At 44.6% G+C, this 16254-nt stretch overlaps 2 protein-coding genes across 2 annotated transcripts in view; one reads left to right on the top strand and one right to left on the bottom strand.

The window, feature by feature from the left end:
- Window positions 1–224: 224 nt before the first annotated feature.
- On the bottom strand, window positions 225–2095 carry purab (purine-rich element binding protein Ab). The gene has a single exon (XM_070836798.1). It carries the CDS (start codon window positions 2019–2021, stop codon window positions 1176–1178), a length of 846 nt encoding a protein of 281 aa, XP_070692899.1. The 5' UTR covers window positions 2022–2095; the 3' UTR covers window positions 225–1175.
- A 4054-nt stretch (window positions 2096–6149) lies between these two features.
- nrg2b (neuregulin 2b) overlaps window positions 6150–16254 on the top strand; it is a 45123-nt gene continuing 35018 nt past the window's right edge. The window contains exon 1 of the mRNA XM_070837032.1: window positions 6150–6561. Coding sequence (XP_070693133.1) covers window positions 6150–6561 — 412 coding nt within the window. The remainder of the gene's footprint in view (window positions 6562–16254) is intronic.

Below are 16254 nucleotides of genomic sequence, written 5' to 3' on the forward strand. Positions count from 1 at the left end.
AAACGTACAGCGGTCGAGGTCACAGACCATCCACGTGAAAACACGTAAACGAGTGGAGTGTATAAGGCACGGGTCGTAATGACGTCAGAGAGGATGCGTTGCCTCGCCGCGCGCTGCGCTGACGCGTCTTTTTTATTTATTTTTTTTATTTCCGCGCCTTGCGCTCCCACAAGTGGACCATATCATTTTGCATCCCCCACCCCCCTCCCCCAGAGGAAAAAAACAACAAAATAACAAAGAAAAAACTTAACCCACAGAAAACGTGGGTATCTTAATAAGGATTTTTTTTTTTACAGCTGATTCACAAAATCATAATTAGTACATCTAAGTTAGCACTTTTTTTTCATTTAAGTTTATATGGACATGGTGCAAGAGGGTTGATATTCAACATAGTAGCTCAGAGATTTTAGTCATTTATCCCATTTGTTTGAGGCGCACAAAATAGGCTATTCATTTTTGAGTCTCAGCCTCTCCATAATGGCATGATAGAAATGCTTTCATTAGCCTACTAGGTTTTAGGTCAAATTAAAGACTATAGCCTACTTTGCCAAACTTCTTTTCAAAACATGAGCCTACACGCATGCTGACAGGTGTTTACAGGCCTGCAGTGCTGCGTTCTGCAATTCATACACTTTGAGAGCGCTTTCATATTTATTCTGCGTACCTTTATAATAAACTATACATCTGGTATCAGATTTTGGTTTCATAAAGTCCATAATATATTCTCTTTGTGCTGATGTCAAATATTCGTTCTACATGAAGACTGTCATTTTATATAATAGACCTCTGGTTTTATGTTTGATTAAATCTTAGCATATGACCAGTTTGAAAACATTTAAACATTTTTTTCGAAATAGCTTTGATGTGTGCAAAATCTGTCGTTTGATAGAGATATAAACACTCTGTTCATTGTCATTTAAATCAAGTAGGAAACAGTTCATATCTTACAGTTCAATCCTTGATAGCAGCGGCTTACTGTTACATGGGTGGTAAGTGGGGTGACATCCAGTAAAATGAGCGAGGAGACAGCAGAGGTGCTCCCATGTCTGTGGAGGTTGTGTGTGTGGGGTGATTCCCTTGGAAATTCTCTTTCTATTTTACAGTTAAAAGTCTCGTTTTCTCTCAGAGTTCAGGTTTGTCTTTGTAGTTTCATTTCTGCTCCGCTAAAATCCGCGTCAGTCATCTTCGCCGTCATCTCCGCCGTGCGGGCCCTCAGGTAGCAGTTCGGAGGCCCGTTTCTCTCTACTCCTCTCCTGGATCTTCCTCATCTCCTCCGCGTATTTACAGAAGGTGTTGCCGAATTTGGACCACACTTTGCACGGAACCGTGATGGAGTTCCGGTACGTGGGCTTCACCTCGCTGACCCGCATGAAGACCCCGTACTTATTGGAGCCCACGTCAAAGAAGAAGCGCTTGTTGTCAACCGTGAGCGAGGTGCCCTCCGGGAGCTCCGCCGGCTCCTCGTCCACGCCGTAGTCGTCGATGAGTTTGGCCAGAGCGTCGCGGAACTCGATGAGACCCTGCGCCGGCAGAGCGATGGTCTGGCCTTGCGCGCTTCCCAATCCGGGCCCCCGATTAACGGTCTGTCGGATCCTCAGGAACCGCCCCCTCTGGTTCTCTTTCAGATCCATGTAATATTTCCGATTCTCCCGCACCAGGAATTCGCTCTTGAGCGCCCGCCGGGGCTCATCCTGCACCATGTCCGGGTTGGTCGGGCCCAGCTGGGCGTAATGTTCGATAAAGTCCCCGAGATAATCGCGGAACTCCACGGCAACCGACATGGAGAGAGTGAGGCGGCTCTTGTTCCCCCCAGCCCCGACCTCGGCTATCTTTAGGAAGCGGCCTTTAACATTCTGCTTCACGTCAAGGTAGAAGCGCTTGTTCTGGATGTCGACGCGCTTGGAGGCGAGCTCCTCGGTGTCGTGCTGCAGCCGGGACATGGCGCCCATCGCACCCTGGGGCAGCGAGCCGGGGCCTGCGGTGGGCCCTCCGTGGTCACTGCCACTGTCTCTGTCCGCCATGATGCTGCCTCCCTGCTTTACCTTCCACCGTCTCCCTCTGCCTGCTGCAACCTCGACTGCCCGTCAAACCACTCCGCCGCTCTATCGCGAGACGAGAGAGGAGAAGAGGATGAAAAAAATGAAAGCAACTGTAGTTAGTGTTACTGTAGTACTCTGTGCGGGCTGCGTTCAAGACACTGGCGCTGTTTTTGCAACGTTTCGCAGAATTTTCACTTCAGCCTTTAGTGTAGCAGTACATTGCAAGTGAAAGTTAACCCCCACCCATGTGAATCTAAAACACTGCAGTAGGCCTACTAACATCAGGGTAGGTAGGTAGGTAGGTAGGTAGGTGGAGGAGGAGGCTGCACATGACAGAACACAAAGATCACACCTGTGTGCACACAGTCTAAAAAGTAATAGAAGGCAGAACAGGAACAAAAGTGACATGTGATGTTATTGGTTTGGGTGTTTCAGCACCATGGACAGCACTCTGGAGCCTTCAGCACCACGGACAGTGAACCCAGAGGGTCCCTGAGGAGAAAGGGAGCTGGGTGAAAGAGAAATGTCTGAATGAACAGTGGATGATCACTGTGTGGGAGTCAGAGGGAGGGGGCTGACACACTGTGAGGCGTCATTAGCTTATGACTGGACTTGCTTGTGTGTCACTGCTTCTGAATGGCCTTAAAAAAATAACAAAAAACCAACTATTTGATTCTGAATCACATAACTTGGGCAATCAACTTGTTGGAAACAAAGAAACATATATTAATTTACATGTATTAAGTGTTCATACAAGGTAGAAAAACATTTAAATAGGGTTCAAGTTTTAAAAATACACTATAGTTCACAACTCATAACAATTTACAATTCTTATGTTTAATATAATTATGTAAATTCATATTTTTTTCTTTGAGTTCATATAACTTAGTGTTTGTCCTCAGTTCAGCTAAGATTTTGTTTTGCTTTAGCACTTTCTGATCTTATTAAAGTTTCTTTCAGGTTTGACTGGATCGTATTCGGTATAACAACAAACATTCCCAGCCGGCCCGGATAGGCGGAGCAGACCTGAAGTAGAAAAATGGCCTTAATAGGATTGGATGACTCTAGAAGTTTATCAGTATCAACAGACAAATCTAGAAAAGGATCATCACAGCATACACTTTAAATGTTAACCCAAAGTTTTTCACGTATTGTTTGTGGATCAGCCTTTTTTAAGGAAATGTCTGAAGTGAAAGCAGACTCTCTTTACTATGTCAGTTGGTAAAACTTCACATTGGAGGCCAAAAAGTAATAAAAGTCACAAGGCAGAATTCTTATAAAACCCACAAGCATCACATATGCCCATAATTAAATGTCTTTTTAGGACAGTTTGTGTGATCCCACTGATGAGTTAGTTAAAGATGGCTTGTTAACCTGGAAGAGAAGTGAGCCTTAATGTTTTTAGCTTAAGTCCATTCATTTCCATTGTGGTTTGAGCAGATGAGCCACTGATGTCTGTTTTCCAGAGCCACATGTAGCGAACAAGGGGCATAGAAACAGTTGGGATTTGAGTTTGCTCATGAGTATTGCTGGTGATGTAGAAAATGAGGGAAAGAGGACTGCAAAAAGAAAATCTGGGACAAGCGGTCAAAGACGTACTCTGTATAATAACTGTAACAGGAAGAGCTGCTGTGTCACTAAGACAAGTATGTTTTAGCATCACAGATACAAAGCCAGCGACTGTGGAGCAGTTTGGACAGCAGGTGTACCACAAGAGGCCAGTCCAGGTGACCTCATCCACACCCTGCTGAAAGCCCAGAGCTTTACCAAAAACAGCCCCTCTGATGATTCCCACAGGTCCAGCACGAGTATGAGGGGAATCATGGAGAAATTTGGTGGCCATCCTCCCCTGGTCAGTCAGCAGGAATCATGTTTTTTATCCCCCCTTCACTTTGTCAGCAAATGATTTGCCTTCAAGGTTAATTTAGAAACTCTTATTAATTTTATCTAATTGTGTGGCGGGTCTCTGAATGGGGACTCTAATGAACGCATGAGGCAGATCGGTGAATTGGTGGGCAGTGGGCGGAGAGGGAAAGAGGTGGGGGTGGGTCACTGGACGGATCACAGTCTCTGAAGTGTTGCATTTAACTCTGGAAATCCTTTGGGGGTCCCAGAACTGGAGAAACAATCCCAACACGTGACCGAGACAATCCAAAACCTGCATGTTCAGCACCACGGAGAGCACACGAGGCAGAAGCTGTGTTTTCTCTTCCCAGTAAAAGAGGCTGACTCTTTGGATCTTAGGGTAATATATTACAGTGAAGAAGGGTCCACACAGTGAGGAGGCAGGCCTTCATTGCAGCAATGTGGCTGTGGCCTTCAGTCTGCATGAGATCATGTGATTGGCCTGTTGGGACAGAGCACTAAACCTGTCAAGCCTTTCAGCACCACGGACAGAGAACGGTTCCCGGCTTGACCCTGCTGATGGGGAAATGGGTGGATGAGGCCGTGATGTAGCTGCATACTGTGATGAAATGGCCTCTCATACATTTTCTTTATCATCTCAGTCATCTATAGTAAGAAAAGGCCTGTCCATATGTCCCCTATATGGCATTATATTTTATCCCTTTCTCAGCATGGACAATGAAAGGCTTTCTGACCTCTAGCGAAGGGCGCACAGCTCCTGTCAGGGAGGGAAAGGCGAATCTTATGAATGGCTTGATTGATGGATACAGAGATGGAGGCAGGGGCTGGTTTGCTGTGCAGGGAGGAGGGGATACTTGTGGTCACCATAAAAAGCTTGAGCATATTGTGCAAAGCTCTCGTTTCATTGGTGGAGGTGTATTCAAAGGAAAAAAGTGGTTTATTAGCTGTAGCTGAGCAGGATTGGCAAAGCACCCGCAGGTTGGGGTAACTGATGCTCCCACGTGTTGCCATACAGAGTCGTTAAACTGTACAGTATCAGGCAATATTGGTGAACTGCAATGACTCGAATAATGATAATGTGGAAAATGTCAGGTTTTGGGTGTGCTCTCCTGCAGCGTGCAGGGAGCGCATTTGTCTGAGAGCATTTAAAGCCGAAGTCTTAAAACTCCCAGCTCGCCTCGCCATGCTGAGGAATCCATTGAGAGAATTTCGCAGCGTTAGTCATCGCAACAGCTATCCGCAGTGTGTGTAGTAGTCGCCTATAGCCTCTCTTGCACCTCTTGCACTGGAGATCCACAGTGGGCGCCGTGCAGGGCTTGGCTACAGACGCACTCTGTGCCGTGTGTCTGTGCACTGCGTGCGTGATTTCTCTTGCACCCACCCGCAGAGGTTTAACATAGTCGACTGGCATGGTCACATGCTGGTTGGGTCGGTGGCGGTGTGCCGGTGGGTGCCCGGGTCATTAGGGTGTTTGCGCAGGACGTGGCGAGCCGACGCCAGTGACCGGGCAGGTGATGTTTGCTCACGTAAGCCGCTCGCGTTTGATGAGGGGCGCAGGGGACGCGGCTGGAGGGTGCGCGCTACTGTTGCATCGCCTCACCGGATAACCGCTGCTATCTCATCTTGTCCGTCTGTTCCTCTCCGGGTTTCTCTTCTCTTTTCTATTTTGCTGACCGACTGACGGATTTGCAGGACTGGGACCATTTGGGCGATCGAAATAAGTGGATAAAGGACCCGACCTTGCGTGTGCGTGTGCGTGGAGTGCGTATCGTTTCTTGTGATTCCCCTGTACGCGCAAGCTGCTTTTTTCTTTTCCAGAGAGGCAATGCGCCCACCCATGCGATGCTAGCCTATTAGCTGGAGAGAGAGAGAGAGAGAGAGAGAGAGAGAGAGAGAGAGAGAGGTTTCAGCCCTGGATTCGAGAGGAGGCTAATTTACGAGTCTTGTTTTGCCTTTCAGGAAAAGGGGAGATAAGAGGGGGAGGGTGGTTGGTGAAGGAGAATGCAGCAATCACATTTTTAAGCATGCAGAAGCGGGCCGTTTCCGGTTCCTAGGCTGGTGTGTCCCCCCATCCGAGGCCAGCAGCCGTATGGGGAAAGCAGCGGCAGACACAGATGGCATGGACACTTCCACAAGGTCTGCCGCTCTGCCCTGCCTGCTCTGCCGGAGCCCGTTCGCCGCCGTCTCTCTCTTCCAGCTCGCTCCGCCGCCCAGCAGCACTGCAGCACAGCACAGGCTGACGGCATGAGGCTTGATCCAGTGCATTTCTCCATGCTGGTCATCGGGGTCTCCTTCGCCTGTTACGCCCCGAGTCTCAACTCCCTCCAGGACCAGGCGTACCGATCAGCCGTGGTCATCGAGGGCGAGGTGCGCTCCTCCCCGGAGAACGTCTCCTCCCGGGAGCCCTACAGTGTGAATGTCAAAGTGCTGGACGTGTGGCCCGTCAACAGCGGCGGCCTCGAGAGGGAGCAGCTCGTGACCGTCGGGGACTTCGGTTCCGAGGCCCCGTGCACCACGGTGGAGAAGGACCACAGATATATCTTTTTCATGGACCCGACCGCCGAGCCCTTGGTATTCAAGGCATCGTACGCCCCTGTGGACGCCAGCGAGCCGGAGCTGAAGAAGGATGTGGAGAGAGTGTTGTGCGAGGACTGCGGTAAGTTTAAGGCTTTTCCGTGCTACCTGCCATACACTCACACCGCACTATAAGGGCCACTGAAGCTGCCATGGTGATGTAAGGAGACAGTCGCCGCTCTCCGGCTGCGCGTGCGCGTGTGTAGTCTATACAATGTGTCAGCGTGCATACACACATGCATGCGCGCGAGCCGATTGACACTTCAATCCTCCATAACCCGGTCACCCATAATGAAATGCGAAGCGTGGCGGGGAACGCTTGTGTGCATGTGTGAGAGAGACAGACGGAGTCTTAGTTAAACCTAAGTTAAACCCGGGGTTAAGCCCCAAACTGCAGCTTCCTCCTGATGGTTAGACAGGCACTGATGATCAGTGGATACTGAAACTTCCAGCAAGATCTGCATCATCACAACATTACTGTAGCCCGCAGTTGGAGTCTGAAGGTGGAACACAGACAAAGCAAGCAGCTCCTGTGTGTGTGTGTGTGTGTGTGTGTGTGTGTGTGTGTGTGAGAGAGAGAGAGAGAGAGAGAGAGAGAGAGAGAAAGAGGTATTTAGGCAGAGCCTGTGATGGGAATCAGGGACAGGAACCTTGTCTTGAGGTTTAACCTCCTTTCCAAACTTTGTATAGTTGCCCGCAGCCAGTGTCGCATGCCAAATGTGTCGCTGTTTTATATCAGATTGTGGTAAAATCCTGACAGTACCAGCGCTGACAGTCTGTGGGTGGTGGTAACACCTCAAATCTCTCAACTTGTTGCAAGTTTCCACCATGGATATCTGGAATTCTGCCTTTTTTCTTTCACTGCGCCAGTCACCCGAAACTTCTGTGGCACTTCCTGGTTCTGACTAACATACATTTGTGAGTGTGATTAAAAGCTATGTGCAGAGAAACTCTATTTAACTTATTGTCACCAGAATGGCTCATATAAATGAACAATGTGAACACGACACACAAAAAAGGTCTTAGACTTAATTCTTAAGATGAGGGTTATGCACTTTGTCTCTTTTCCTTCTCACATTTCCCTCCTTCTTTTTTCTCTGCCAAAGAGAAAAAACGGACCCCCTTTCATTCCAAAGGTAAAATAAAAGATTCAGAATCAGGGTCAGCTCAAACAACACATGAGCTGAGCTTTTTAAGACAGGGTGATGTATGTATAATGTATATTAATCGATCTCTAGTTGCAAAGGCACTCAGGTCCTTTACTTTTAACTATACTCTGGAAGACAAAGCGGGTTTTTTGAGCAAATGATCCACTCCACCTGTGTTCTCAGTATTTTAAGTGCTACTCTGCTTTTTAAATGATGTAAGTACAATTGTACGATCTACTCCTGTGTTAACTCATCTGCCTGTCCTGTGGTAAACCTGAGTGCTGAAGTACACGGGCAGGGAGTAGTCTACTGCACAAAAGAGGGGGATAAGATTTTAACTGTGGAAGTGTCACACATTTATCTAAAACAAGCTTTAAGAGCACAACTGTAAACCTTTTAGGGTTCATCATCTTTGTTACGTGAACGTGATGAAAAAAAACCTTGAAACAATGTGATTATGCAAAGATTCATTTTCTGTCTTTAAGTTCCTCAAATCCAGAATCAACACAGTTTCTATGCAAACCACCAGTGCTTATAAAGTGTTGAATTGTTGGAATAGAAATAATGGGGAATAACTCAGATGTCTTAACAAAGGGTTCATCCAGCATTTGAACTAACGATGTGATGTTCTATTTTTACCTCTGTGACATGCTAAAATTATCAAGTCATTTATTTATGACAGTGCTGTTGCAATCAGGCTTCAGTCTAAAACACATTTTCCAGGCAGGGATAAGAGCTCAGGAGAGGAGATACCCACTTATGAGCTGATTCACCCTGTACACACACACACACACACACACACACACACCAAAAGCCAGAGACAGAGGGAGAAACACAACCTAATTAGACACCGCAGAGTGTGTGGTGACACTATAGATGCACTGTGGCAACCAGTGTCCACAGCGTCATACGAGCATTAACGTTTGCTACCATCATCTCTTCTGTTTCTTTCCACCGATTGATTGGATTCATCTGCAAAAATGAATCGCAGAAGAGCAAAATCTATGCCCAGAAACAGCCACAAGGTTAAAGGAACACGTCAACCAAAAATGCATAATTTCTTATAACAATTATTTGCACCTAGTAGCCTTGAATGATTTATGAAAATGTTTGCACTCCAGTTCTTAAGACAATTCTACTGTGGTGAAGTTGAGTTGGGGCCCATTTTAACAACTGGAAATCAATATTCAAACATTATTACTGTCTATGTAGGACAAATGCAGCCACTTTTGTCTACTTGTATGCTTATTACATCTCAGCCATATAGACCTTCAGTGAAGCATAACAAAATAATCCCTCCCTGCAAAATGCGTACAACTGGTTGTTGGCAAGGACTCCCCCTCGCACTTCTCATTGGGCGGACGCAGTAAAGTCAGGGTACGGCCGTGCACGACTCCTGGCCAGTGATCAGCCTGTGAGAGGATGCTGTAGAGGAGTTTCATTTGAGGCAGGAGTAACTGCAGCTTAAAGATGGGTTGGGGTAAGGGGCGTGTCAGCAGACACACACCCTGAGCCTAACCAATCCCAAATCCTAAAGTCTAAACACAGCCAATCACAGCCAAGCAGCTGGAACGCCCACATCTGTGCACACTCCTACTCATTCTTTGGCTGCAGTTACCAAAGTCTGTTTCATTTTTTCAGTATTTTAATGCTCATAGGCTGTATTGAGCATACAAGTTCATAGCTGAGACTAGTTTAGATCTTTCAGACAATTTCATACAGTTCTGTGTTAAATTGTTGTCTGTAATTCGGCAAACTGTTATTTGAATGTTTGAATGGTGTGTGCCCACAGGATCACGGTACACCTGTCCTCTCTCTCCCACTTTGAAAACCCAGTAAAAGACAGTGTTTGTTGTTAAGTGCTGGGAAAATGAATGTGGAGAGACTGAAGATGCAGCACTACTTTTCCTCGTTGAACACAATTGGATACGAGGTACACAGCTTAACAAACCTGTCAGACTTTTATGCTGCCATGACAGTACATACTCTCCTCTCTGGCACATATATCAGAGCCTTAAATGCGAGCGAGCATTCACTACGGCAACACTGCAAAAGCGTCACCGAGCCATTGTACGAGAAAAGAATGGCCATTACAGCTACATTGTTAAGCTCGTTTGCAATGTTTCATGACCAGCACCGGTCGGACCAGCTTGCTGAGATTTAGAGACGTGTTCTTTATATTTCTGTGATAACGTGAATATATAGAAGCCACATGATGTCAGCTTTGTTAATTTTAATGTAGACTGCGATATAAATATTATGCTAATATCTGTTTAAAACAACTGCTTATTAGGTTACTGTCTCGAGGTTTAATTCAGACTTTCTGCAGTAATGTTGACATTTACAGCAAGCTGCGTTAGAAGCACAGACCCCTCGCTGTGAGAGAAGTTATGAGACAGTAAATCTTTTTTGCACTATAAAAGATAGCAGAGCCATCTTCCAAAAGCAGAGCCAATGTTGATTAAATGGCGAGAGCTGTCAGGTTTCTCTCTCTTATCGTTTATGCTATTGAGTCTGCCATAGCTAATCCAATAACCTCTCCCCTGCCTCCACTCCACCCTCCAAGCCACACCTCTGACCAAGACAGTATCCAGCTTGATGAGGCAAAATTGCAGATCAGACTCTGCCGAACTGGCTGCAGCACCTGAAGTGAACGAACGGAGCACAAACTTTCTTTACAAGGAATTCGCGGCTACAGAAGAGTAATTGATAGGGAATCTTTGTTCTGTCCTGAACCACTGAGAGCACACGTATGTCTGCACTCAGATCTGCTGTCTTTCACTGCTTTCCCCTCACTACTCTCTCCCTGCTTTTCTCAGAGAAAATTACTGTGGACAACTCACGTTCCCATCTTAAAAAGTACAAAACCAATCCTATCCAACATCCCAGGCAGTCTTAAGCGTAATGTAGGTCTCCTCTGATCATTGCTGTTGGCATGCCTTTTGAGATACATTGACAGTTAATTCCTAAAATAGCATTATCTGATGCCCAAACATGCTCCTGTCACTGATGCTGTATCTACTGCTACATAGCTCAACTCTCCCCCCTCTCTCTGTCTCTCTCTTCATGCTGTAGCTGACTGTAGCTGGAGTGTGTGGTTCAGCTTATGCCTGCCCTCCTGTCAGTCAGCCACGCCGAGTAGGAGAGAAACAGCGAGGGGGAGAGGGAAAGAGAGGGAGAGATCTTTAGCTTCGTGATTACAAATAGATGTAATTAGAAAGTACACTTTAAAACGTAATAATAGCCAGAGCCTCTTTTTACCTCGTTGACAGTGAGAACATTAAGTTTAGTGATAGTTTTGTTTTTCTAAAAATTTCACGCCATTCTGTAAACTCCTGTGGTGCTGTGGTGCTGTACCCTCCTCTAGCTTAAAGTCATCGTGCTTTTAGTGACGGCCTAAACATTTGGGGAAATATGATTATTGGATTTTTAGTTAGGAGATTGACATCAATCATATATATAAGTATGTAATTGGAGTCATCTCAACCATGTAGGATGATTACTTAAAAGATATGTCTACCTCTGAAGCTCACTAATTCACAGACTGTGTCTGCGTTGTGTAAACCGTAATACAGATGCCCTAAGAGATTAGTGAGGAAAGAAAAACGTTCAAGGATTACTTTTCTCCTTAATGTTCTCCTCACCTCCATGGCATTGGAAGGCACATAGCACCGTGGCTGTGTTACACAGCACAGTAACAGCTTCCTTTCAACAGAAAAGTAAATGAATAGATGATAGAATAATAGTAAATAATAGATAAATTATCCTTACAAATCCTTTTTCCATCTGTTCATAAGTCTTAAACACAAGACAGACATTTTTTTCCTCACTTGCGTCTGTATACATATACAGAAATGTAAAAACTACAACTTGTGGTTTTAGAGGGAGCGACTTGTTGGGCTAAAGACTGTGCTGGGGGTTTTAATTCTTGTTGTCACAGTGAGGTTGCCAAGTTTGGTACAGTTATGCCTGCACAGATCCCAAATTTAAAACCTGTGCTCGCCAGCTTCATCTGGGCAACATGTGCAATAGCTGGGTTATGTTGTATGGCACTGGGCTAATGGATAAACGGAACTAGTTACAGCATATTACTCCAGCCATGTATGGGTTAAACAAACAAGATATTTTGTGTTATTTATCGAGCTTTGGAGGTGTGGATCGGAGTGCTTTTCTCTTCACTTTGGATGCAGCCAGACTAACTGTGACTTAAGCTCAGTACTTACTGTAACACACAAACACCAAAGTGCTATAAACTATTCCTTTAAAGTTGTCATTTAAACCAAGTCGTCTATGAGAAGACTCAGAGCACTTGTGTGTATGTAGTATAAATGTGTATAGCTAGTGATGGTGTGTAATTACAGAGTAATATGCATGCATATGCCACTATGTTGACTGCCTGTGCATAGAGACTGTGTTTGCATGTGTGTCAGCAGCAGTATAACTTTTCTAGGCTAACATGCGCTGCTGTCTTTCAGCTCAGGCTCACACTAGTGTGCACAGCAGCTGGAGGGCAAAACCGCTGTGGCATTGATCTCCAAATCCCAGATTTAGGAGATTTTTGCTCAGGGGCAGCATGTCAAAACAATCCTTGTAGCAGGAAACATATCCAAGGCCACACCCTTGAACAAGTCGTTAAAGCAATCCCATTATGGCTTTCTTTGTAGTTAACACCTTTAGGTGTGCAGTGAACCATTGTCTCTATTAGCCAGGAGTGAGAGAGAAGTGCTTGTGGGGCCATAACAGAATCTGAGTTTTTCTGGCCTCTCATGTGCATCATATGCAAACACTGCAGCTTGCACTGGGAACAATAGTTTGGGAATTCTTAAATTAAGAGGCTTTGCACCATACACCAAAATAAAAGCTGGCGCTCAGACTAACGTACAGACGTATGTATGTATGTATGTATGTATGTATGTTAACATGAATGTACATTCAGGGAGATTCACTAGTTGAATCAGTGACAGTACTGCGTGTGCTTGTGTGTGTGTTGTGAGAGGTCCCTCACTTGTCTGTCTCATCCTTTTCCCCTCTTTGTTGCGTTATCTGTGTCTATTTCAGACACCCTCTGTGTGCCTCTTTCTCTTCTGTTTCTCTCTCCTTCTGTCTCTCACTGTCCTTGTCTCAACAGAGCATTATACCTCTACAAACACACACACACTCACACACAGACACACACACAGACACACACACAGAGCCATGCCAGTTAGCTGTTGCTGTTGCTGCTGTGCTGCAGATGCCCCAGTGTGCTGTCATTAGCAGGGAGATCTGGGGCTGCTATAAATTATGCACACTGAATAACAGAAGGCTGAGGATTTCTCCCCTCTGCTGCCTGCATGTATATATATATATGTGTGTGTGTGTGTGTGTGTGTGTGTGTGTGTGTGTGTGTAAAGAGAGAATGTATAGACCATGCTTTGCTCATTTATGTGCAACTGACATCATACTGATCAACTTCGCTTTTTGACGTGTGGGTATTAGTGCACTTCTCCGTGGCTCAGCACACTCACAACGGCCTAACTCATGTACATGTCCTTCAGTTATGTAGCGTGTGTGAGAGAATGTGTGTGTGTGTGCCCTTGCTTGTGAATAATGTATCAGCACTCACCTTTTCCAGCAGTCAGCCTTAGTAGAAAACTCTGACACATGCCTCTTAAAGGGACCAGCTCAGTGCCACATGGCTCAGTTTGTGAATGAGAGAGGTCTTTGTGTAACCCCACTTAGAGACACACACACGCACATAGACACACACAAGCACACACATGCAGATGTACTGCACACACCACCCACACACTAATGCGGCTGCCGCTGCACACACCCTCCTCACTGCATCAGCAAAGTGCCTGTTTCAGACAGGATGGATTTGGCTGATGCTCTCTCAATGTCTCTGTTTAGATTATTTTACCACAGAATTAGATCAAATTCAAAATTAAATAATTAGACATGTTTATGCCAAGAATGTGTCAGTAGATATTTCAGGTAAAACATTTAAAAATAACAAGTTTGCTATTGTGTTGATAAATCTGAGGCGTCCTACTCTTTTCTTGGAAAGCCATTTTAATCTTTGGCATTCTTCTCCATCGGTAGCCCTGCTGTGGCAGACTGTAAGGAGTTGGCATGCAGTCTTCCGACGCCTGATATTCATGAAGTTGTAAAATGGCATTTTCGTCACTCTGGGCAACAGAGGTAACTGTTCTCTTTCTCACAGCCAAGGTTCTTTTGAGCAAGGCAACTGTTCTGGTCAACTTCTATGTAAACCAGAGGAAAGGATTTTTTGAAACGGAAGTTATGCTCTCCAAACATCTCTTGGGCAAAAAAAAGAGTTAAAACATCCCTTTTGTTCTATATCAGGCTATCTTTGGCTCAGAAAGGTGGGCTATCTTTATCTCTCTTTGTTGTGGTGATCTTTGATGCTGACAGATGGAGTATCTTCATCTGTCTTCCAGATGTCCTACTCTGCCTCTTCAGACGTTATCTTGGAACTATTATAGGATTGTGGTGGATACTGTGTGTACGACACGTTTGTTGTTGCATCTTTTTATGCTTCACATATCTTTGACCATACAGAAATAGTACGTTTGCTTTTGAGAAGTGGATTTTCATTTTCTTTTGAAGAAGAACATTCTGATCATTAATTGAGAAGATGTTGGCAATACATTGTCTAATTCTAACTTATGAAACAATATTTCAGCTTCCCTTGTCAGCTTGCTTTGAGAGATTGAAGCTCTTTATTTGCAATTTGTTCAATTATGCTGGAGTTCCAACAACTCCCAGGACCAAATTTGCCTCATGTCTATCTGCACCAAAGTAAAACACTGTGGAGCTGCACAGCAGGTGTATCCTCATCATCGGCATTAAGAGCAGTGAATCTTTCACACTTTGTCAAAAATGATTAAAAGAAACTTAAGGTGGAGTTAGGATAACATCTCTTAGCAGAGAAAAGTGTTTGTTGCTTTATAATTTGATTAAATATTCTGGAAAAGTGCAAGTGTGCAAGAAACAGCAACTGACCAATGTAGTCATTGTAGTCATTGTAGTAATTTTCTGTAGCCTGATTAAATCTGAAACTTGTACTGGAAACTGTACTTTCCAACGTCCTGTCTGTGGCTCATTATCCCAAGCCCATTCATTCCTACTGAGGATGACAATCTCTGTCAAAAATGGCCTCTGTAGTTCTTATTGGGGACGAGGGATTGACTCAATAACAACAACAACAACAACAAAAAAACTACAATGGCTGTGTACATGTTAATGAAGGAACATGTCACCCCGATAATATGTTTTTACACTATTTGGAAGTTTCCTTGAAGAGGATTCATCAGAGAAGGTGATGGAAATAATCCCATGGTGCATGTGATCATTTATTCTGCTGTTTTCAGGGTCCTTCTTCTCTGTGGTCCAGGGTGTCGGTACCTTTATTAACCTCATTCACTAAGGTCTGCTGTCTGTCTTCATTAGTGTCATCCATTATCTGCCATGTGTCACCAGAGTACCACTGCATACATTTCAGCTTGACCCCATAGATCATCAGTATTTATATTATCTGCAATTATAATCATGTTGTCAAAGAAGAGGTGTCTAACACAGACTGAGATTGAGTCATCATATTCTTTTGTTCCCCACAGCGTTCTGACTTTCATTAATGAGCACTGCTAGCTTAGCTTGCTAATAGCTTGCGAAAATACAACTTACATCCAAAATCACATCCCTATTGTTTTATATCCCATAGATGCATTATATTTGCTGAAAAGAAACAAGTGGCATGTATAGTCTCCTTTTAACCAACTGGAATTGACAAAACACAATTGAAAAGTGAGATACAAACTGTCTCTTCAGCAGCAGTAAATGAGCGCGCCGCACAGTGAAAGTTGAACTCATTCATAATAAATCCTTTGTTGCTCTTGTCTCTTTGGTACGAAGCATCACAGGCTGACCGACTGATAAAAGAACATGCAGTGATCACTGTACTGAGGCTACATTAGAGGGTTTCTTGGAAATTAACTACAAACATAAAAACCTGGTTCCCCTCACTGCTATTTGGTGCTGCCAACATGCAAAGTTGCCAAGTGCAGATTTAATCCTCAATAAACCTTAGTCAGTTCGGCAAGTTCATTTTAGTGGATATGGAAATGCCAGTGGGACTCCAGTGCACAGCAGTGCCCATCAAACAAAAGGCCACTAGGCTAGTTTTTTTTCTTCCAGATCTTACATTAATTTAGTGTTTATACATTTCTGCCTCAGTAAAAAAAGAAACAAAACTAGAAATGTGTCAGACTTAAATACACCCACAGTCCATAGAGCGTTTACCCTCAGGTGAACTTTTTAAGCAACAGTTTGCACTTCTTCCTATTTTCAATGTCCATGTAGTGAACAGTCTGCTAAGCAACCCACACATCCAAAAACCTCAGTCAAAGAAGGTTGAAAAGTGTCTTGTGGAGCAACTCTTGATAGATGCAAAGACAGCACACATGTACATGAACATAAACACATAATTCCCGAAACACTTTTGTCACTTCCTGTGGGAGCTTACTGCAGCTCACTCTTGTTCTTTATGCTTTTTTCAGGGTCTTGATATGGTTTTGTAAACTTCAATGTTGCTAATAGACAGTTTGGGTTACACTTTAACTGAT

This window comes from Pempheris klunzingeri, chromosome 9 (genome assembly GCF_042242105.1).
Source record: "Pempheris klunzingeri isolate RE-2024b chromosome 9, fPemKlu1.hap1, whole genome shotgun sequence".
Classification (NCBI taxonomy): Eukaryota; Metazoa; Chordata; class Actinopteri; order Acropomatiformes; family Pempheridae; genus Pempheris; species Pempheris klunzingeri.

Excerpts from the sequence above, each read along its gene's own strand:
- purab (XM_070836798.1), bottom strand. The coding sequence starts at position 2,021 with ATGGCGGACAGAGACAGTGGCAGTGACCACGGAGGGCCCACCGCAGGC.